At 42.9% G+C, this 23,199-nt stretch overlaps 1 protein-coding gene across 2 annotated transcripts; it reads right to left on the bottom strand.

Moving 5' to 3' along the window:
- Window positions 1-452: 452 nt before the first annotated feature.
- TBX18 (T-box transcription factor 18) lies at window positions 453-22,435 on the bottom strand. Of its 2 annotated transcripts, none has more exons than XM_031610903.2 (8): window positions 21,817-22,435; window positions 21,409-21,592; window positions 19,919-20,020; window positions 16,889-17,060; window positions 10,406-10,573; window positions 9,130-9,194; window positions 4,186-4,280; window positions 453-2,139 (listed from the first exon to the last, which is right to left on the bottom strand). In XM_031610903.2, the coding sequence occupies exons 1-8, from the start codon at window positions 22,073-22,075 to the stop codon at window positions 1,415-1,417; spliced, it is 1,770 nt and encodes a 589-aa protein (XP_031466763.2). In that variant the 5' UTR covers window positions 22,076-22,435; the 3' UTR covers window positions 453-1,414. The 2 variants fall into 2 exon arrangements, with proteins under 2 accessions (XP_031466763.2, XP_089992175.1); XM_090136049.1 differs by having other exon boundaries at window positions 21,811-22,138.
- Between the last annotated feature and the right edge of the window lie 764 nt (window positions 22,436-23,199).

The following is a 23,199-nucleotide window of genomic DNA, read 5'->3' as shown; positions in this document are numbered from 1 at the left end:
CCCCAGGACCAGTATCTCCCCGTGTGCTCATCACTCTGGAGAAGCTTGATCAGGAGCAGATTTTGATCTGCATTCCGTTCTTGCGAATGTCTGTTAAACCAGAGATGGGAATTCCACAGCGAAGACTGTTTGAGAAACAGAGCAGCAGTAGCCCCATGACAGAAAGGAACAAGAACGGAAGACAGAGGGCTCCCTGGAGGGAGGGAAATAGGCGGTAGGTGTTACGCAGTACCTTTCAAAGTAAACTATTAAAGGAATTTTGCCTATTGTAATCCCGGTGCCAACTTGGCCACACTACAGGGAGGCAGCTAGAAGAAAGTTCTGCTTCCAGTAATACTTGTGGGCAAACTGGATTACTCACCTAATGGCTGCAGGCAACATACATACAATTTATGAGATAATGAGGACTTTTTGTTCTTATTAAAAAAAAAAAATAAAGGGGGGGGGGGGGAGGGGAATTACAACACACAAAAAAGGATAAAACCAGTAACAGAATTTCTTGTCCTGTGCACTTTTTCTAAATCAAACCTGCATTGGCTTTAAAAAAGTATAAATATAAAAACAAAGATACATTAGAATATCCTACTGTTCAGTAAATGTCTTATAGGCAATATTTATGATGGAAAAAAGATGCGTCAAGCCCTTCCTTTGACAAAAATGAAGCACCCCAAAGTTCATTCTGTACCAAGGAATGCCATTTCTTCGGCTGTTCGCTTAAATCACTCACATCACCACAATTTGAATATGCACTATTTGTCTTCAAATTCCTAATCATAAATCTAGACTAATGCAGAAAAAAAAAATCCTAGTAAGAATGCTGTGCCGTTGATAAGCTAAAAACAGTGTATCATGAGAAGGCAAACTAATCTTTCTGTTTACTTTGTAAATAATCCATTAGCTAAACTTCTATTTTAGGCTGGATGCTTGATACTTAACACTTGAAAGTCCAAATACCCTTCATATCCCTTATAACAGAGAAGAAGATTGTAAAATGCCTTTGGTGCATCAGCTTAACACTGCATGAACGTTTTAAAGAATCTCACTAGTACTACAGGCAATGTAAGTGGGCTTGTTTGTGTCGTTTAATACTCTAAGTGTCATTTCATTCTTTAAAGGGCTTAGAACAGAGGAGCGGGAAAGGGGAGGAAGTCTTACTTAATTTGTTGCATATGTCCCAACGTGTTACACAACTAAGTGTATTATACCAGAAAACTAAAGCAGTCTGCACCACAGAAAACTCCGTGTAGCTCAAAAAAGGAGAATAATCTGGCTGCAAACAAGTCAAAAATTCAGTGAAACTTCCTCTCATATTATATATACACACACTTTACAAGCTACATTGATTGTCCCTTCATATTCCGAAAGAAATACATTGTAGACACCAAACATACTGTACTTTTACTTAAAGGCTTCATCAAACCATATGTGCAGACACTTGAGAAGATGAGAGTGTCAAGCTTCCTAGGGTCCTAGAGTCAAAGAAATTCTGCTGCCCCCCACTGCTAAGTAAGTGCACTCCTTCCACAGGGGGCAACATCTGCCGATCCGTCATGGTTCCACTCGGCGAGGACCCTAAGAAACTTCCTTGGGAAGAAACAATTTTCTCAGGACTGGCAGCCAGTTTAGGGGATGTCGAAAAGTTATATCCGTACAGCGCACAGGGACTGTGCAGTCTAAATGTGTTGTAGGAGCCTTGGTGGGTTTGATTAGTGGTAAAGGCATTGCTGGAAGGGGATGGCATGATGTACTGGAGCTGTGGAGACATCCCCGAAATCTGCATAGATAAGCCAGTTTGCGGGCAGCTGAATGCATCCCCGTCATTGCCGCTCATTGACATATTCACAGTTGTGCTACTCGACACACCAACATAAGTGGGAGTCCTTGGGGGTGCAAATGTCTCACTGGTTTGGTTTGTGAGCCTGTTGTAGGTTTCAGCCAAAGAAGTGCTGTATCTGTTCAGGGTCAAACCTGAGCGGGCACAAGCTGTGTAGTCAGCAGGAGCAAGGCTACAGAGCTGGCTAGTGTTGGGACTGAGATGGAAGGCTGGAGATGAGCAAGGGGAACCCGGCAAAAGGTGAGGGTGGGTAGAAGGCACTCCACTGCCAGATCCCTGGAGTAAGGTAGAAGAACCTGCATTTCCTGGAAGAGAATATGACAGTGTAAGAAGCATGTTAGAAAGGCTCATTTTCTAGGTGACAGATCAAGACCATTGTTTTTTATAATAACCCTTGATGTGAAACACTTGAAACAAATTCGTGCGAAAATATGTAAGTGCATACATGTGAAGGTGTGTGTGCATGGCTCATGCATGTTTTTAAATAAATGGTCTGTCCTAGAATGGAACACCAGCTATGTTCTTATGACCATCACTCAATACATCCAGCCTTTCAACTCCAGACCAAAAGGCTAGCTACTCTTCATTTGACCCTGCAAGGGAACTGCTTAGTAGCAACAATGCAGCCATCCAAATACCACACCACAGTAAGCTTTCTTCAAAGTTATGAATTTTGTGTGGTCTCTGTTGTTGCTACGCTCCAGAGTGGGTTTCAACCCTTGCTATGATGAGTAAAGCATCCCTCTGTGTCTGCCACTGTCAGAGCACCACATAAGGGACTGGATCCTTACCTCAAATGACAGAAGATCCCACAACTAAAACAACGTCATAAAATGCACTGGCTGTGTATTGTGCATTGCTATTTTATTGCTGGCAGCAAACTGCTGACAAAATATTCATTTACTGGTATCAGAACTTTCTACATGACAAACACAAGCACTGAGTGCTCCTAAGAATGAACTGTTTGCTAAAGGTGAAGTCGCTGCTGAGGACTGAAAGTTTCCCAGCTGCAAGAAAATCTTTGTCTTAAAAAATATATTTCCTGGGAAAGTGAATGTAGAAAAATGGATTTGGATCTTTTACAGCCTCCCAGGCCAAAGTCACATACAAAGAAGACATTCCTGATTGTGATTCACATTAACAATCAGACCACTTGTGATGCAGAGATACAAGCTGCCAGTAAGATAACAGGTTTTTCACGATAGGTGAACAAAAAAAGGAAAAGTAAGTTTAAAGTGAAGTCTGCCTCCTGCTTGCTTTTCTACTGACAAAAAAAAAAAAAAAAGCAGCCCCCCTCACCCCCCCAAAAAAGCACCCTTTAAATGCGCCCTCACCCCCACCCTCTGCCTAAAAATTTGCCCATATTCATACCAAGTATCTGTGACTTCGCACAAAAAGTTATTTTTAACTGCTCATATCAAGCAATTATGCTGAAGATTCATCAAAGGAGCGGACTAAGGAGAAGCTGAGAAAAGTCTGTTTGCAGTGTGTTTTCTGTATTTTTTTTTTCCTTTTATTATTTCTTTTTTCTCAGATGATGTTCTGGCACTATCAAGAAAGTAGGTAGGATGTTTGTAAATCTGATAGTAGGAAAAGTAACAAACCAAGAGCAAATCTGATTTAGGTGAGAAAAAACTGAGAGGTTTACATATGCATAAGTATACCCTGGAAATACAAGAATTCAGAAAAGAGTACAGAGATACCTCTCTGTGTCCAAACAAGCCATTAAAAGCCCATCTCTCCTCCACAGCACTACGATAGGAAAGATAAAGGCAAGAGATTATGGACTAGAGAGCAGGAGAAAGCAAAATTTTCAAGCTCTAGGATGCAAAAAAAGTTTGTAGGACTTTCACTAAACAATTGGTCTTTAAGAATCAAGGCTTTCCAAAGAACACAATTAAACTTAGAAGTATTTATTCAGTAGACAGATAACACCTATTCTTTCATTCCTTTTTTTTATTATTTTTTAAAATCTTAAACACACAAATAATTCCCATATTTGAGTTTTGATATTTACAGTCTAACTCACCCATAAATAAACTCTGCCTTGTGTACATAGCTAGAGCATAATCCTAAAATAAGAGTTTATTCTGCCCTTAAGTAAATGTCATCTTCCTCCATGTGTGATCTGATTTATCTTTATGACCTAACACTTTTACTGCCACAGTGCTTAAGTTAGCGCTTTTTTTGTAACTTCAATTAATTCCAATGAGAGGAAATGGCTGCCAGTGGGGTTAGTTGGCCACTTTTTATGTAGGTGGCACACTCATCTTGCTTTTAGTAAGGAATGATGATGTTAAGAATTTTGTCTTTATGCACTTTTGTTTTGGAAATGACACAAAGACTATTACCTTGTTTAGGTATCCCAGGTATATCTTCAAATGTAAGCGTCCTAAGTGAAGGTCTCCAGAAGGCGTAAGACTCCACCAAAGCTTCCAGTCCCATTCTATTTAGAACAAAAAATAGCATGGCATCTTAACAGAAAGCTGTATTTTGTCACTTTCCTCTGTATACTTTATCTCAAAAACACAGAAAAATCAGCGTTTCAGAATAAGTTCATTATTTTCAAGTTAATTTTGCTTTTTAAAAGTGTCTTACATGCTAACCCACAAGACTGTTGTGATCTGCAATCATTGGACTAATAGCCTGCAAAGAGTTTCCCATTTCCACAATCCACTCCTCTATTTTGATTTTATTTGGAATACTGTGTTTTTTTTTGAGTGAAGCTGGCTGCAATGATATTAAAGGTTTTCCTACCATGACATTTCCTTAAAAGCAGCTGCTTTAATTGCCAGAGAAGCAATCTCCTATTTCTGATTAGAGCAAAGGTGATCAACTGACAATTATTGAAACTGGACTTCCAGTCTTTTCTGATGAGTTGGAGAATCATTGTGAGCAATGCATGGGTGTATAGCTCTTTTGCAACTAGAATATATAAAGCAATGTTGTCTCTCAGTCATAAGGCGCTGGGCAAAATGCCTTCAGAAACGAAAGACCTTGAATAATTTTCCTTCAACGGTGTCAAAACAAAACAAAAGTAACTACCTACATAGTCACAGCAGATCATATTTAGAAGAACCTCTATGTCCAAAAAATAAAGGCTCATATGCTTTCTCGCAGAATTTTGTACATAATGCAGCTGCAAGTTATAGTTTTGCAATTATTTTTGGCTTTTGAGCCCCAAAGGCCTGTTAAGTGTCAACACCGGGTACGTACCAACTATGAATGCCTGCCTTAGAGCAGCAAAACTTTGTAAGCTAGAATTATGCAAACAGCTCAATTTGAAGCGACTAACAAGTTCTTCTGATACTGCTTCTTCCACATTGCATTTCCAGCAGGATCACAAATGTATTCCAGGAAATGGTTATAAAGCATTTATTAGCTTAACCTCGACTAAAAAGATAGCCTTCATTTTCTGCAGTAATGGTGAATTTTCAATTCTAGTTAAAGTGGAGATAAAAGCCACCTCCTGGAGGAGTGTAGCCAAGGTGATAATTTACACAAGATGCTTTCGAACAATTTCCACATTTTATCACCACTCTAATTTGCGCTATCAAATACCCAAGTTTATTTAACAAAACAGTTATGTTTTTCCTGAAGCATTTAAAGAGAGAAATTCTGGACCTTTCCTGAGTAAAAGTTTTTATAGGGTCAAATGTACGGCCTAACTGAAGAATGAAGCAATTCTCAGCACATAAATTCTGTTGCACTTTGCAAATGTACAGGGAACACTTTTAAAAGGTGAAGCTACTGATTTCTGTAAAAAAAGCCTGTAGAAATAAAAGAGAATGACCTGAAAGGGAATATTTTTAATTAAGTAAGATAGTCACAATAACTAAAGCAACTTTGAAAAGTTAAATATAGTGGTGTGCAGCACTCCCTACTTTTCTCGCAAACTAAAATGCGTAGATGAGAAGTAGAACAGCTAGATCTATGAAGACAGAAATCTTAATATTCATGTAAGTCACTCCAAAAGTAATGCCTCCTATTTATTTCCATGAAAATTACAACAAAGAAAACAATAAAACTATTTGTCAGAGAAAATTCTCAGCTATAAAACACCATTTTTAACATAGTCACCACCGTTATCTATGTATTTTTGCCAAAGAGCCATCATGCTGTGCTCATACAAATCTGCACCAGTGAAGGTAACCCACTGATTCACAGCTGTTACGATGGCATTGCTGCTAGGAAGATGTTGCCCACACAGTTCGTCTTTCCTCTGCTCAAACAGATGGAAGCGACAAAGTGCCAAATCTGGACTATATGGTGGGTATGGTAGGATTGTTCAGCCAAGACTGGTGCTAGGAAGATGTTGCCCACACAGTTCGTCTTTCCTCTGCTCAAACAGATGGAAGCGACAAAGTGCCAAATCTGGACTATATGGTGGGTATGGTAGGATTGTTCAGCCAAGACTGGCAATGTGCTATATGGTCTTGAGACTGTAATGGGGCCTGGTGTTACTGTGTTGCAAGAGAAAGGTTGTCTTCTTCTTTGGCCTTACACTGGAAGTTGGAGCCTTCAGCAGAATCACTGTCACGATATAGCAGTCAGAGTTGACTGTTTACCGGGGTTCCAGGAAATCCAGAAGGATCACTTCTTTCCTATTGCAAGAAAAACAGTGTGTATCACTTCAGCCACTGAGGGCTGCATCTTGAACATCTTCTTTATGCCACCACTCCACGGACTTTCATTTTGTCTCTGGCTCATAGTGGTAACAGCACATCTCATCACTGGTAACAATGCAATTCAGGAAACTGTCACCTTCAGCCTCAGCAGGGACCACCCTGGCACAATCTTTGTGATATTCCATCACTGCCACCATTGTTTACAGAGCACTGAAAAGGATATTCAGCTCCATACACAGTTCTCTGGTCATAACCCACTAATTTGTGTGGGTGAGCTGATTGAGATGTTCTCCATTTTGTGGCATGACAGCCACCCAAAGGGTTTCTTGACTTTCATGCTGCTGTCATCACTGCTGAAATGCACCACCTCACTGTGCTTACACCCACTGTTTGGTCTCCATAAACATTCAGCAAGCACCAATGAATGTCAATGGGTGTTATGTCTTCTGCATGGAGGAATTCAGCTCCACACCTTTGCTTCATCCACAATTCCATGTCAGACACCATTTTGTCAGACTGCCTCTTTGCTGCAATCTATTGCAGGGCAACAAAATGCAATGGAGTTTTGGTGGGAAGGTTCAGTCTGTAATGCCATATCCCCACCACTGGCCTCTGACATCATGGGTCAACATAATAAAATAGGAGGCATTACTTTTGCGGCAGACCTTGTAATTTTTGTGTTTGGTAACAGAGTAAACTATTAATCAGTTGAGTAAACTAGTGCTTTCCTCAAAAATTTGAAACCTAAGCTGCATGCGCAAACATATTTATTCAGTGCTGTGAAGCCTATCAATGAAAACAGCAATACTGATTTCAGGAAAATAATGTCTCTTTGTAACAGAGTATGCAGAGACACTTCCAAAATGAGTGCATTTATTACGTTAAAATCTTTCAGACCTTATCTAACTAAAGCCAATTCCAAAACACACTTCTTCAACACAGGCTTCATAGTTTACAGAAATCAACTATAACTGTTTTTCCATTCAAAAACACATTTCTTTTTAATGCCTGAACCCAAACGATTCCTAGAAGCTAAACCAAAAAACATCTCTGGACAGCCTCAGTACAGTAACTAGATTTGCACGGTTGCAGATGCAGAACAATTTTTTTCTTACCCAAGTACACAAACCAAATTTTGCTTCTTCAGTCACTCTATTTATTCTGGAAGTTACTGCTAATTTAAATGCAAAATAGAAAGTAACAAAAGAGGATGAATGTCTGTTTATGCCAGGGCCTGGGATATTCTTTCCAGGCGTCAGGATAGGGTATGGCCAATTGTTTCTTGATAGAAGACGAAAATCTTAGAAAGCAGCAAATATGGACAGCAAACTGTGAAGATACTTGCAGTGGACTCCTATAAATTTTTATAACCCCATCCCTTCTAAAAATGTTAATCTTCTAAAACATAATCTTCTTTGCTGTCCAGTCTCAGCATTCAGTTAATTCAGGTGGAAGAACAAAATGGTCTTTAAAGCTGCAGCCTCTGCTGAAAGAAAAGCTCAGTAAAGCAGCCAACAAAAGATACTCTCTGAACATTCCTACCAGAGCACAGTCTGCTCACTTCTCTGGAAGGCTAGATCATAAATATAGCAGCTGTAGACAGCAAATGCAAAGTGGTCACTGGAACTGATGTATACTATGCACCGCAATTAAATGCTGCTTTTTTTAGCTGAAATGCTTGAACACGCAATTCGTAACAGGCTTAAGTATTTTGCATTGAACAATCTTTGCATAAAATACCTCATCAGTTCTGGCAGCAGACACTAAACCTAAGCCTCCACTTTGCACTACTCGGATTCCCTATTGCTATTTTGAAAGAATAGTGGATCAAGAAAGAGCAAGCAATTAATCAGTCCAACTGGAACAGAAAAGGTGAAAACCGGGTCCGCTTCAAGGTCATCTATAGCCTAGTAAGCATTCACCTGGGCAGTGGATTTAAAACTCTTTAAGCAAAAGAAATGCTTTGACACGCGCCTCCAGCCTCCTAAGCATGCATAATAAACATCAGGTTACTGCAGGAGGGGAACAAGATTCTCCCTCTTTAAGAGAAAAGGAACCACTCTATCCTACCACCACTCACATGCAGGTGATGGATATTCGTATCTTCATTTTGTGTCTCTAGCCAGGAGGGAGACTTCAGGAGCAGCCTCTTCTGCTGGCCAGCTGCACTCCCTCCCTACCCTTGTCTGCTGGCTTTGGATAATTCCCATGCCCAGGTCAGTATTATTACCTACACGCTCGCTGCCATGTTCAAAGATCACAGCTTCCAGCACCACAGTGACACAGTTCCCTTGGCTGTACATACTTCCCTACACCTGTCCTGCAGCACACTCTGGTCTTAACTTCAAAAATCACAGACTTCAGGTTGCATTAATTCTATGTTCAGCCTTCACAGCATGCTGCAGTTTCCAATGAAAGGATACCTGAGTACATGTGTCAAGCCACGTGCCAATCAGTTCATGATCTAGAGAGTCAGAGGAGGAGGAACAGGAAGCCACCACTGAGAACATGAATGGGAAGCCTAAGTGCTCCCTCAGGGAGCCCAAGTCCTCAGATTAATTTGTCCGTAAATACAGGTACTCCTCTCAGTAGGAAGGACATCTACTACCAGCCTTCACAAACCGGTTCTGTCAGCAACAACAAGCCCACTCCTTCCCCAGCACTTACCTGTTACGTCCTGAATCTCTAAAACCTTTGGCAAATGGATTCCTGTCAATCTTCAGACGAGTTATCTGTGACGATGATTAAAGAAATTAACATCCCCAAATTCAGGTAAGTAATACAAAAAATGACTCTTCTGACAGTGAAATATCCTAGCTCCTGACACTTAAAGCAGAAACATCTTACCATTTGCATGGTTATAGACAGGTCTTTTGAAAGGCAGCAAAATAATGCCAAGTCTTCTGGCCATTATTTTTGCAAATCCCCAGAGAAGCTAATAGGTATTTAATGCTACTAAATGGCAGGTTGGAATTCTTAAGGAAAATCTTCTGGCAAATGTCATTCTTCACCTAAGAGAGTACATTGCCTAATTGCAATAAAATTTAAATTAAATTTTATTTCCATGTGGGTCAAGAAGGAAATGTGAAAAGAGAGATTATCACTAGGCTGTTGTGTTCTATTAAAAAAATAAAATGGGGGGGAAAAAAAAAAAAGATGCTTGTAATTTACTTAAATAAACAGGGTATACGCCAAATAATTAAGTTTCATTATTTATTTTAGTCTATTTACACGGTTATCCCTTTGCAAAGATGACAAGGCATATATAATTTCCCAAAATTACAAATATTGTAATTTGTTATATGGAGTTAATAAATATCACAGCACTAAACACAGTGTCACTCTGTATATTAATACTTAAACAAGTAGTAATAAGAGCCAAACGCTGCAGTCAGGCAAACTGCAATTTAGTTTCAACTTTGAGTGTGTATGGACCCAGATAAATAATACGTTAATAATATGTCTGCTGAATCCAGTTAATGACAGCTTTTTTCAGACCTCAGCTTCCCCCTTAAGACTGTGGGGCACCCTATTCAGACAGACTTTTGACATAACTGGAGTCAGGCTCAAAATGCTTGAACCTCTGATCACTTATCTACATTTAGAAGTACCTTTAAAATTCAGACTCCTCCTCACCTTCTGTTTCAGTGCCACATTTATAATTAAGACCCTACTAATTTTAATGCTGTCAACTTAAAACTGTGAGATCATCATTAAAAAAATTACTTCTTATACACATCATCTAGCCCATATGGACTGAAATCTCAGCTACTGCCTCTGGGCGCTGCTGCAATACTACAAGTGAAAGTTGCTTGTAATATAACAAGCAGTTTAGACAATGCTTCTTGGTGATATAAGCAACATATCTTCTTTTTTCCGGTCTCTCATTTCTCTAGTCTACTCTGAAAAGCCTGTCAAGTGCTAAGCAGAAAGACCAAGTTACCTGTTGATTTTGGTATGCTGTGACAGTGGTGAAAACAGTCTCTGGAAAGGAGAATGCTTTGACTCCTTCTCCCGAAGGGATAGGCTTGATCGGGGACAGATCATCTCCACAGTCTTTTCGGATGACGTGGACACGAGGCTGGTATTTGTGCATAGAGTGAAGGATAATCTATGCAGTCAAAATGAAAGGAAAAGATAACATTTATTAGAAAGGACACCCTGCTGCTCCAGGACTAATGGTTTTTTGGAACAGATTAAGGCATGTGTTTACCATGCCACTTACTGGAAATCAAATGTTTTCTTTAACCTCTGAAGGTTCTTATTACAGTAGTCTAATCCCTGTGCATTTATGTTATTGCCAACTCCAAGCACTTAAAAAAATATGACTTGGGAACTGCAAAATCAGGAAACTGGTTTAAAAAAAGTGGGGGGAGTGAAGTCCTGGTCCCACTGGAATTAGGAAAGTTTCACTGCTTTTTTTTTTCCCCCACTTGAGCCTGGATTTGATCTAACACGATTAACAACAGCAGCATTTGCCGTTTGTTTTCAGAGCCCTCAGGTCATGCTTAGAGCATTTTTCTTCCTGATATGCAGAAGGCTGGCAATGTGTCTTGTTTTGAACATATTCTGAGACTCTCATACTCTGAACCAGCAGAAATGCAGAGTAAAATAACACCAAAACCCAGAACTCTGAAGTGTTAATAACCCTAGGTTTGTAATACTTATACAGACAATGAACATCAATACCCAAATCCCTCCCAGCATATAAAAGCTCAAGTAAGAATAAAGGATAAACAAGGACTACACGAACTCATAGTGAGTAAAGTTAAGCAAAAATAGTTCTTGGTATTGTTCCCAAATTTTAGAGAAGATTTAATATACACATCTTTTTTTCCTCTATTTTTTCTATTCCGCTTCCAGCTAAAAACACCAAAAAGGTTTCAAGAAAAAAAAAAAAAAAAAAAAAGAACTGAAGCTCAGCTATTATTTTTGGAAGGTCTAATAAATTAATAACTTGATAAATAAGTAGCCCTATGGCTACTGGCCTGTGCAACCCCTAATCAAAACTCAGGGGAAATTTTTTCATTTCCTGCTCCATGAGTAGCCTCAGAATATGTATGTGCTCAAGCACTTGACAGAGCCTTTATGCCTGAATGCCAGATACTATGGAAGCTCATTCATCCAAATGACATAGAGGACACTGCATTCATTTGGCTAAACTAGGGTTTGGCTAGTTTAATACACTTGGTCCTGGCCAAAAGACATGACCCTGTTTTAGATACGCCAAGTTTCTGGATAATCATGTTTTTTATTAGCATGCATGCAAGGTTTTGATGATGACATCACAGGCTTCAATTAATTTGCTCAGGGAGTGCCCAGTGGATGTTCTCATAAGAGGCCTTTTCCTAGGTTCTGAAATCTTGCATAAGCAAGTGTGCATTCTTTTTACAACTATGCTTTCAGTTCTGTGCGAGCAAAGATCAACAAAATGAAAATGTAGTGAGGGTAACACATCTTGATCCTGTTTTCCTGTGAATACCCAGTGATACCAAGGAAGATACTGGTGCAACAGAAAAAAAAATCCATCAAGAAAACCCCTTTCCAGCCTTTGAGTTCATCACTATTCTGTGTCTTGCCATCTACCCGTGCACAACCGAGCATGCACACTTGCCTCTATGCAGTGATAATCCAGGCAGCTACGAACAACTTGGTTCATGTATCAGAACAAGCAAAGTCACAGCAGCAGGGGGATGAACACCACATGGAGAGCAGTAACACTATGCAGACTCTGAAAGCCTGGTGCAGAGCTGAGCCCAGGCGGGACACAGAGCAGAGCAGTGCCTTGAGGCCGTGAGGCTCCCTCTCTCCAGCCTTCCACACAGCTACACCACCACAACCAAGGGACGCTAAGTATGGCTTCCTCCCTCCCAGGACAAGCACAGGAAAAGGTTTTGTCACGAGGAAGTCTCAGGCTCTTTTCTGAGCTGCTCCAGACAGAACAGCAACATTTTACCCCTTACTCAGGGGTTGGCAGCTTCCCTAAGCACGCAGCAACAGCAAGTGGGCTGTTTTCTAACATGCCCTAATACTTACCAAGCAAAATTCCTGTTTATCAAACACAAACTTCATTCCCATACTGCTATAAAGCAGCCATTCTTTCCCACACATATCAAGGCTTCACACTCAAGCCCTTCACCTTTCCTCAGTAGGTGTGGGCAAACAGCACAGTGAGAGCCAAGAGGGATGTTGCCCACCGGCACCATGCCATCACTTCCCAGGACAGTAAACCTCTCTGACAGTGCAAGTCCTCAGAGTTGTGGCACTTGGACCATGGCAGTTGTCCTGATATTACTATTGGCTTGGGCTCAAGGAGGAGGCAGAAGCCCTGCAGAGTGAAGGCCACAGCAATATGGAAGCAGCATGGAGTAACGGACACAGCACTCACAGACACACAAAACTTCATCTGTCCAGAGTCACCTCACAGTAGATGTATGGAAAGGAGCTACCACAATGAGGCCTCAGTGCTGGCTCTCACCTCAGATGCTGCCACGAGACAGTCGTCACAGCCAGAATCAGTGGGCTCAGTTCTATGGCATGGTGGCATTGTCCTCACCTCACTGCTGTGGTCTCCAAAAATCTCTCTTTATCAAGCAAAGCCCATGTAGTTAGGCTTTATGCAGTCAGGGAGATGTGTGGAACAATAATTTTCTCCTCACAAAGAGGAACTGCAAGTGCTGATATTTTCCAGCTTTTCACCGTGACAAGCCACAGGTTCCCAACGACAGCAAGCAGAGCTTGGTGCTCAATGCCACAGGCAGGAAGGGCAAGATCCCACCACAGCCTCCAGCCTAACCCCACTTTCAAATTGAGGAGGTAAAAAATCTACTGAACATCCGTGGAAAAATTAACACACTAACAGCCTTATTTTCACTCAAAGTTAGATGTTCTATAGCATCATAAAGCATTTAGTTGAAAAGCACAGAAAAAAATACCAAAATAGTGGCTTTTGCCCTGTGCTCAAATTCAGCCATAAAGCTGCATTAAAACAGAAAAATTGCCCAGCTCAAATTAGACAGAGAGACCTATTTTATAACACAGCAGTTATTCCCCAGTCTGGAGGCAAGAGGCACTAACTCACGAGACAAAAAGCACCCAACCGTGAGCGACCCAATCTCAACATCAGCTGCAAGGCACAGATTTACTTTTCTTTCTTTACTTTCTTTACTTTCTTTCACTTACATCTTAACAACTCAGACAAAAGACAAGAATGCCATACTGTACGTGTCTCAATGATCTGATCTGGCTTTAACATCTGTATAGGCACACAATCTTTCCGAAGTAGGAATTCTCTCTGGGCCTCTCTTCTGAGATCAAAAATACACCAGGAAAACATCTCCTTACAAATCCTGCTTGATCTCCTCAGCCTGCAAGGGGAACTCACGTATCAGAACGTCCTACGGGCAGATGTACTTCAAAATCCCTCCACGGAACAGCACTATAAAATCTTGTCGTCGCAAACTCCCACTCAAAACACTGACGCAAACAGCAGAAGGCAGCAAGAAGCCCAAAGAGTGATTGAGCAGCCAAGCGAGCTGCCTCAGAAATGGCCAATTCTTTGAACAAGAAGCTAACACCAGGCCGACGGGGCCATTTGCCGCAGGGCCCGTGCAGCGTGAGGCAAGCTGGCTGCCGTCAGTTACTACCGCCATATAAATACCACACAGAAATACTACCTGAGCATCTGTTTGCAAACACAGCCACCGTTCCCATGAGCATGAGTCACTTCTGTCAGTGGCTCTGGGAGTTAATGCTCCGGTAAAAGGGCTCTGGGTTGAGCTCAAACAAACTCCTGACCTCAATGGAAATTCACATGTGCAAGGTCAAAACCAAGCCCTAGGATTTTAACACAAACACTCTGCAAAAACTGACACCTTCAGGGAGCATAGAGAGAATAAAGGAAAGATTTCAGCAAGGATTGAAATCCCAGAACCAGGCAGCATGGAACGTATACCGAAAGAGCAGCTAAATCCTGATACTGCTTGTGCCACTGGAGAAAGGAAGGCAGAGTGCAGAGCACCCATGGAGGCTTCCTGAGCCATTCTGTTTAAGCAGGAGGGAAAAAAGAAAGCTTTCTAGTAACATTAAACACACCCCACCTCCCACAATAGAGGTGGGAGAGTCAGAGCACCTGATGTAAAAACAAATATTCTAAGGACAGTATGGGCTTGACCCCAGTTCCTCTAATCCACCATTCCTCCTCTGGTAACCTCTTGAGAAAAACGGTTCCTTCCTGCTTATGAGAAACAATTGTTTTTTTATATTCATCACAAAATAGGATTATTCGTTTTCCATTGTTGCTGGAGGCGTTCGGAGTCTACATAGCTTTTTCAATACAGCATTCCACACTGCCATAGCTTTAAAAGAAAATATGTACCCATTGGAAAAGACACTTTTCTGCTTTCTGCTTTTGCCTTTTCTGGTAATTATGAATGACATGTTTGCAATTTCCCAGATTTAAGAAATATGAAATTATTTTGCAGTCATCCTTCTTTTGTCCTTTTATTTTAATACTTAAATTTCCATTTTGAGGAGGAGGGGCGCTGCCGTAGCTTTGAATCAGTTCAATGTGTCCCAAATCACTGCACTAGAGCTTTGCTTCACTCATTTTCAAATCGAAACACTTAACTAAAGGCCAGAAAATTTATATCCTCTTGCATTATGAATAATAGCGTGCTGTGTATGCTATGCAGGTTTCAGTTCTGAACAAAAATAAAGCTTAGATCTGGGATGGAAGCATATAAAAATGCAATTTTCTATTTACTCTAGAATTCATAATGGAGTATTCCGCGGCTGCATATGCATGGGTAGACTCCTGCATCCATATTTTGCTGCTTGGCGACCATCGAGTACAAGGACCAGCTCTCCACTGGAGAAGCAACATTCTACCCATTCGCATCTGCTTCCGTTTGTGAAGACTTTACAACAAACCCTGGACTCAGAGAATGCAACTCTCACCCAAGGAAGGTGATACAAATACACAGTCACTGCAAAACTAACAGGACTATCTGTGCGAAGACTTAAACGCTGCCAATTGAGACTCCCTAACTGCAACTCTGGAAACAAGCGATGCACAATATCTTCTCTACAATCTTGAACAAAAGTGCCACTAACTCAAAAGATATAAATATGCTCTTCCTCTAAGAATACGGGTAACACAATTATCAACAGCACTGCATGCCAGGGAGACTCTTCATGCTCACTATCACTCAAGTTCGCTCAGTCTAGCCTGTCTCCCATGTTCCTGGCTATGTAACTTAAAAGTTCAAACTCATGCACAATTTGACCACAGTTTCAAGACAATCTCCTTTGCAAGCAGAAATGGGGAAACAAGTTTCATACTCAGAATATGCATTCACTAAATACTTGGCTAAATGTCAGAGTTCAACTGTACTGGAAGATGCGTGCAGTATCTTTGCACCCTGTGCCAGGTATGTTTTCTCTCACTCCCGTCTGTGAAGGGGAAAGCATCCCACTTACTTAATAAACTGCACTACATTAAGGGCAATGGAATCCACATCCTGTCTCAAAACTTGCCTCTTAGATCTCAAAACTATACCACTTGGAATTCAATGCTCCTTTTGAAAGTAAGCCTACGTTTGAGATTTATTACTGGATTTTTCCAAAATTAAAGCCCTCGCTCTGACTAAAAACAATTCTCATTTTTTAATTATTTCCTAAGGTGTCAAATGAAACTATTTTAGGGATTGCTGGAAAGATACTGGCTTACATCTGTCATGTTTCAACAGTTTTGAAGAGAAAAGGAAATATTAACATAACACATTTTGTCACATTAGATAATGTCATAACTAAACAATTTAGAACTTGCAAACAGAACACTCATACTGCATACGTCTTCGCCAGTTTTTCAGAAGTAATGAGCCTCAGCTGTGAAAGGGTCTCGCTTCATAAGGTATGCAATAAATCATTATCGGAGTGAACCCAGCTCCCATGTTGTTCGTTTTTGACTGCAATTATTAACACCTCATGGGATTTCACACAAATGTTTAGGTTAAGAAAATAGTTAAGTGTATTTTTATTCACATGAAGTTATTACACGCTATTAATGTTTCTCCTAGCCACTTGTGAATTTAAACGTACTTTTTGATCAGAGCAGAAGTTGCAAGTAACACGCTTGGTGGGAAAACATGAGAGCAATTCTGCCCCTTCGTATTAGGCAATTTAGCCTTGTAAAGTCTGACTTTGCAGAAGGAGTTTTATTTTTGAGGGGGGAGTAAAACAGCAGGCTCTAATAAGCAGTTAATTATCAGAGTAGAAAGTAAGCAGATTTTAGATCTGGACAGTAAAGTTCCAAAACAGCTTTGAAAAGTCAAGCCTATTTCTGGCACCCTGAAGCTGTATGTCAGAGTCCTGCAGGGCTGAGCAATGCATCTACATATCATGCCGTAAAAGAGCAAGTACTCACATGCCCTTGATCGTCAAGTTCATTATTGGTGAGCTTTAGTTTGTCAAAGCTGATCACTTGTCTCATCCACGTCTCCCCGGACGCAGGTGAATCGGGGTGAATATAAACACGGGGTGGAACTGGGGAGTCAGCGTTGCCGGCCACCATCCACTTGGAGCTATGATAAACGTACCTGCAAAAAGAAAGCAAACATCTGTCACCACAAAATCTGGAATTATTTATCAGACCCAGTCTGAATTAACACATTAAGGTCCATACAACTACAGCAAGAGTCCATCAATTAACTAGCATGAAAGCAAAACAAATGTGATTATTTTAGTTCCGAAAGACAGGTCCGGTATGTGACAGAGGAAGGTTAAAAAACTGTGCTCTCATTAAAAATCAGTCTTCCTAAAGCTCATAATAGCCTTTATGCTAGCCTCTATGCAGAGGTTTAAGCTGGTGTCAAGTCATTGACTACTACAGCTCCAATCCAAAAAAGCATCAGCAAACAGGGCAGAATACGGTCCTTCATTTATCAAATCAAGTAGAAATTCCATATTTGGAAGATTTAACATGTTGAGTCTGTAAATAAAAATATTGAAGGGAAAGAACATTATGATCAGGAAAAACAATGAAGCTATGTCAAACTATGCTCCAGATATTTCTGCAAGACCATCTTATTTTGCCTGAATACTATCACAGAAAGGCTTGAAAATGAAAAAACACAGCTTGTATTTCATTTGATAGGGCAGTGCTGACAAAATCTTTCTCATATAAGCAGCGCCTGCTTTGGTGGAAAACTTATTTTGAAGGCAGATACTTCATAGGGCAATTTTAAAAAGCACTAAATAAAAATGCTGAGGTCTTTTTTTCCAACTACAGTAAAATTCCTGTGAATCAGTCATATTTTTTTAAAAAATTCATGAAAAAGTATCATATGTTTGTACAATTTGGTTCCAAAGTAGAAAAAGCTAAACAACGATCAGAAGTTAAAATGACCCAATGCACACATCCCTTCATACAGCTCCTATCAAGCTGTAAAAGTAAAATCTAGTACAGCGGTAAAATCCTCCCCCCGATCCTATCTGGAGACAAGTTCTCAATCCTAAACCACGCAGTCAACTGTTGTGACATTTCACCATTTATTTTATATTTGTTGTTTTACAACATACATATTTTTTTCCCACAAAACTAAATAATATTCTGAGTATTTTATGTTTATGACAACAGTTTAAGCTTCCTGATACTTACAATGAGGTTCAATTTTGCTAGAAATATAGACCTAGGTTCAATTTCCTTCATTCCTGTGTAGTTTTGCTATCTGCTATGACAGCTGAAGTCTAGGCTCAGTGTAAGGCTGCTATTGCATCTGCAAGACAATCGGCTTTCAAAGCCATATGAGCAGCACAAGTTAAATAAGGCAGAAATAGATGAATGTATAGACTGCATACCAAACAACGAGAATGGGAATCAAGAAAAACAGTAACATCCAATAGGAAAACTAAAGACATGGTACTCAAATGTGATTGCAGAAATTTAAGTTTGCCGACTACAAAAATACTGCCCAGCGCACAACATTAAGTTACTTCACTTATCTGGGGACCACATACCCCATTGTGCAGACAGCGCAGACCAGCATGAAAGTATTTATTTTAAACACAGTTCACTCTAAACAACTCATACTCAGCGTCACCTTTTTTAATATGAACGTTTTTGTTCATTTTGATCTATTTAGCTTCTCTTCCTCTGAATTAAGAAGGTGCTCAGACCTTCTAGGAAGGAGATCCTTAGATCACTAAGTAAATGCAACACTAAGTTTTATTTCAGCTGCACTGCTCTGTTCCAAGGGAAGGAAAAAAACAGAAAAGCCATTTGTCCCCTACGACACAGCCAGAGAAGTGTTGTGCACTGGATACGCTCAGCATTTCTACCTGCACCTTGCTGAAAAACAAAATCAAAAGCAGTAGTAAGAAACTGCTTACATACTGCATGAGAAAAGGGCCAAATTACAGTCAGTGAGGTAAGGACATGCAAAAAACATAGGGTGCTGTTTGTTTAGGAAACAAGGAGGCATTCCTGACGAACCAACCTTTTAGTCTTAGTCTGAAATATTCTGACTTCTACAATTAAATCGGCAGTGGTTCCCCATAAATTACACTAAGTATGGGGTTGAAACAATCAAAACAGCATTGGCAGGGGCCCACTCCTGCCTCCACTGAACCACTTGGCTGCACGGAGAGTGGGAGCACGTTTGTAAAGCACAACACACAAATGTCCCCAGGTCACAGTGATCACAGGGCCTGATCCTGCTACCATTGCTACAGGAGCAGGGCTTCAACACAGCCCAACACGCTCCCTGGAACTACAGCTGCCTTTGCAGCAGTCAGAGCTTTAGTACATCGCTCCTACTCTCAAATGCTGGAAGAACAACTACTTTTGTTCATCACATTATATTTCAGACAACTATGCCATTTATTTATTTATTTTTAATAGTAATTAGAAACACTACTGTTTGTGAATCTAAGCAGACAAATATTTTAGAGATAAGCTGCTACTGAAGTAAATGAAAGAATCACTTTGAAGCACGACCAAGAAAGCTCGTGCGCATGACATTCTATCGCCATTCAGTCAGAGGTTAATGCTAGAATGTTTTCTTGTTATTGCCATTTAACGCTAGAAAATGGAGCATTTTCCTATCTGTGTGTTAACAGGAAATAATTCCCAGTGACATGGTGAGGAATAACACAGGAGAACAGGATAACTGTACCACAAGCACTAACTGCGAAAGCAAAGGATGGAGTGCTTGCCCACAGCACACGTACAGCATGAGCCAAAGGTACGCAGAGCTCCAGCAACACTCCAGTTAATTCTGCATACTTGGCACACTGTTTTTTTTTTTTTTTTTTTTAACATCCCAGTTTGACAACAGGAATCTGAAGGAGAGCTGAACACCACCTTCTGCTAATTTATATGCTGTTAATATTGCCTTGCAATAGCTAGGATCCCCACGGCGCACATCATAGATCTTCTACCTGAAAGCTACCGTACCTGTATCTTTTGTTATCCACTGGCACAATATCCATGGCGATGTAATACTGCTGATGGGGGTCTAACCCTGAGATCTTCACTCTCATTGCGGGAAACATCCGCCTGAACATGGAAAGAGAAAGGTCACTTTTAATGCGAAACAGAGTGGGGAAGGGCTGTTTAGGACAAGGAACTGCTTCGTGGGATTTTCCTCGTTCTTCCCTTTAGCCCACTGAGTCCTTTCTGCCGATTCCAGTTACACAGCCATGAAACGGCCCATTCGATATGTCAAAACAGATTTCAGAAGTGCATTCACTTGAACAATGCTCCGTATGTTTTGGGATACGCTTTGGGAGTACAACTATTACCACATCATTTCAGCTTTATTGTTAGACAGTAAATCATTTTGTTTTGAGGCTGCACTTCAGCATTGCGCACACTCGAAGCCCGTTAGCTAGAAATGTATTTCTGGAGCACCGCTGCTCAAAGCAGCACAAACTGCCAGTTGTGCCAACTGACAGCAGCAAACGGCGCACTGGACCTCAGCACATCGCAAAGCTGGGTCTGCGGTGACACAGCCCGAATGCTGTGAGGATGCAGTTATAAGCCCAATGTGCTATGCCATAACCGAACAATATGGTCTTTATTGAGACGGACTTCCTGTCTGCAGCCTGCTAAGGTAAAGCGCAACGGCTGCTCTGCCTTTGAGAGGTACAGTAAAACTTCTTTATTGGAAGCAGAAACGGGCGTACGGGCAACTCTGAAAAAAATACGTTTGCAATCCACATCCTTCTGGAGAGAAAATGGAGTAATTACCTGGTGTTGTCGTTTCAGTATAAAAACGCATTTCTTATTTCAGCCTGTGCTTGGCACGACTTTTATCAAGAAAGTTCATTCTTGATGCTAACAAAGAAAACATTGCAACACTGCGCTGACTACAAGCAAAGGGAATGACTTGTATGAGCCCTATCAGCCCGAAAGCCCTTCTGATTTATTATTTGCGGCTCTTTAAGAAAAAAAAAACCCACTCAATTAAAAGTCATTACTGGAAAGGAAAGCCCCATGTCTTTTATTTCTGAAAACCCCGAGGGTAACTGCCCACCATCGGGCAGCACGCTGCCGTTGTGATGCACCTGTAAGGTACAAAAGAGCCCCCTGCCCGGGCTTCCTAAGACAAATGTTGCTTTGTGCTGCTTGAGACTGCGTTTCCATCATTAATAGAGCCCCTCTGAACACTAAGAAGGTAGCATATGGATCCAATAAAATATGTTTTTGTAATTTCTAATAAGTTCAGATCCGCTTATACTATCCAGGTTTTGGCCATCTGTACGCACTGGGAAGGGGAAAAGTTTCCCCTCCGAAGGGCACAGCGCGCAGACCTCACCCCAACGAGCGGGGTGCCTACAGCCGGGGCCGTCTCCCTGCGCCGTACATCCACTTCCTCGGCGCAATCCCGCCCGCGGAGACGCCCCGGCTCGGCCCGGGCTACTCGGCTGTCCGGGTGCCGTTACCTGCCCGCCTTGGTGATGATCATCTCGGTGCCGATCTCGTGGAAGCGCTTCCAGAGCTCGGCGCCCTGCAGTTCAACGCGCGGCGCCTGGGGCGCGGGCAGAGGCGAGGCGGGCCCGGAGCCCTTCGGGGAGCCGCCACCGGGCGAGGCGGGCGGGGACGCCGCCGCGAAACCCTCCTCGGCGCCTGCGGAGAGAGCGGAGAGGAGAGGAAGCCAAAGGGCCGGGGCCGCGCCGGACGCTCCGTCGCGCGACTTTCGTTCGGGTGCGTTTCGCTCAGCCCTCCGCGCGCGTACGTACGCGTTATGCAGAGAGATACCGATAGCCGCGCGCATCCCGCACGCAAACGTTACGAACTTCTCCCCCTCCCCGCCGCTCCCCGTCCCCTCCCCGGGCCGGGGCGGCACTCACCGGCGGGCCCGCGGGCGCAGCCCGGCTCCATGTCGCCGCCGTTCCTGCCGCTGGTGGCCGCCGGGCTCCCGGCGCAGCAGCCGCTGCCCCCTTCGTCGTCCGCCGCCTCGTCCTCGCCGCCCACCTTCCGCCGCTTGGGCTGCCGTGGGGGCGGCGCGGGCGGCTGCTGCTTCTCGGCCCCGATGAGCGCCTCCACCGAGAAGGCGTGAGCCTTCAGGCTCATGGTGGTGCCGGGCGAGGCCCGCCGCTTGTCGGCCATGCCCCCCCTGCAGCCAGCGCCGCCCGCCCGTCCTCCCGACCGCGCCGGCTGGGGCCGGGGCTTTTCCTCGCCTTTCTTTTTAAATCCGAGTTATCAGCCAAGTTTTTTTTTTTTTTTTTTTTTTTTTTTCAAGGGGAGGAAAAAAAAAAAAAAAACTCTATTCCTTTTTGCAGATGCTCCCTTTTTCTCCCCCTCCTCCTCCTTCTCCTCCTCCTCCTCGCTCTGCCCCGTCTGATGGGCCCAACAGGACTGACATGGGTAACAAACGCTCTGCGGACACAAATTAGGGCTTGTAATTGAAATTTGTTGCCTTGATCTGTCAGCACTTCCAGGCAGGAGAGCGCGGGGACGGACCGCTCATTAGTGCCGCGGGGCGGAGGGGCCGGGCGGGGCCGCGGGGCGGGGGCTGAGCCCGCACGGCCTCCCGCTGCCCAATCAGCGCCGCAACACCGCCCCGGCCCGGCCCGGCCCGAGCGGGGCCCCGCGGCGGCGAGCAGAGAGGGGGGGGCCCGGCCGGCATCGCCGCACCCTGCGGTGGGGGTTAACGGGAGCGACCCCCGCAACGGGAAGGGCGGGGGGGGTCTGCCGCGGGACTTCGTTCCGTTCGGGCCCGGTTCGGGATGGGGGGGGTCGGAGCGCCGCTCGGCTGTCGGGGGTCCGTCGCGGTGCTGCGAAAGGGGTTTGGGCGCAGCCGCTCCGACGCCGATCGTTGGACGTAACCACCGGCCACATTCAGGTGCACGGCGTATGCACGGGGAAAGCCTTTCCGAAATCCTTCCCGTGAGCAACACGATGGAAAGCTGCAGATCTGGGGCAGTCACTCTTTGCCGTGCGTTCCCAGGGAAAAGCTATTGGGATCTTTGTTTTGTTTCCCTTCGTTCCTCTTTGAGTGTTTGAATTTGGGGGTTTTGTTCGTTTGTTTCCGGGCTGCGGAACGGGATCCGGTGATGGCACCCCGGGGAGAAGGAGCCGTGAAATGTACTGTAGGGTTTCACCTATCCCCAGCGCGCGGTGTGTGCCCCGTTTCAATAGCGGATGGGCTGCTTCGTCGGGGAAGGGCTGAGTGCTAAACACACTCAGAGATGAGTTACCTCACGTAGCGTTACCGGCGATTAAATTGTTTA

Source organism: Phasianus colchicus, chromosome 2 (assembly GCF_987193195.1).
Source record: "Phasianus colchicus chromosome 2, bPhaCol1.hap1.1, whole genome shotgun sequence".
Lineage (NCBI taxonomy): Eukaryota > Metazoa > Chordata > Aves > Galliformes > Phasianidae > Phasianus > Phasianus colchicus.
The sequence above is the reverse complement of the archived record's forward strand: the minus strand, read 5'-3'. Positions and strand labels throughout refer to the sequence as shown.

Bases quoted from the DNA above. Each gene is read 5' to 3' on its own strand.
- TBX18 (XM_090136049.1), bottom strand. From the start codon at position 22,075: ATGGCCGACAAGCGGCGGGCCTCGCCCGGCACCACCATGAGCCTGAAG. The intron at 17,061-19,918 runs GTACGGTAGCTT...TTCTTTTTGCAG, and splicing joins GTGGATAACAAAAGATACAG to GTACGTTTATCATAGCTCCA. The intron at 4,281-9,129 runs GTAAGTGCTGGG...TGTTCTAAATAG, and splicing joins AGAGATTCAGGACGTAACAG to AATGGGACTGGAAGCTTTGG.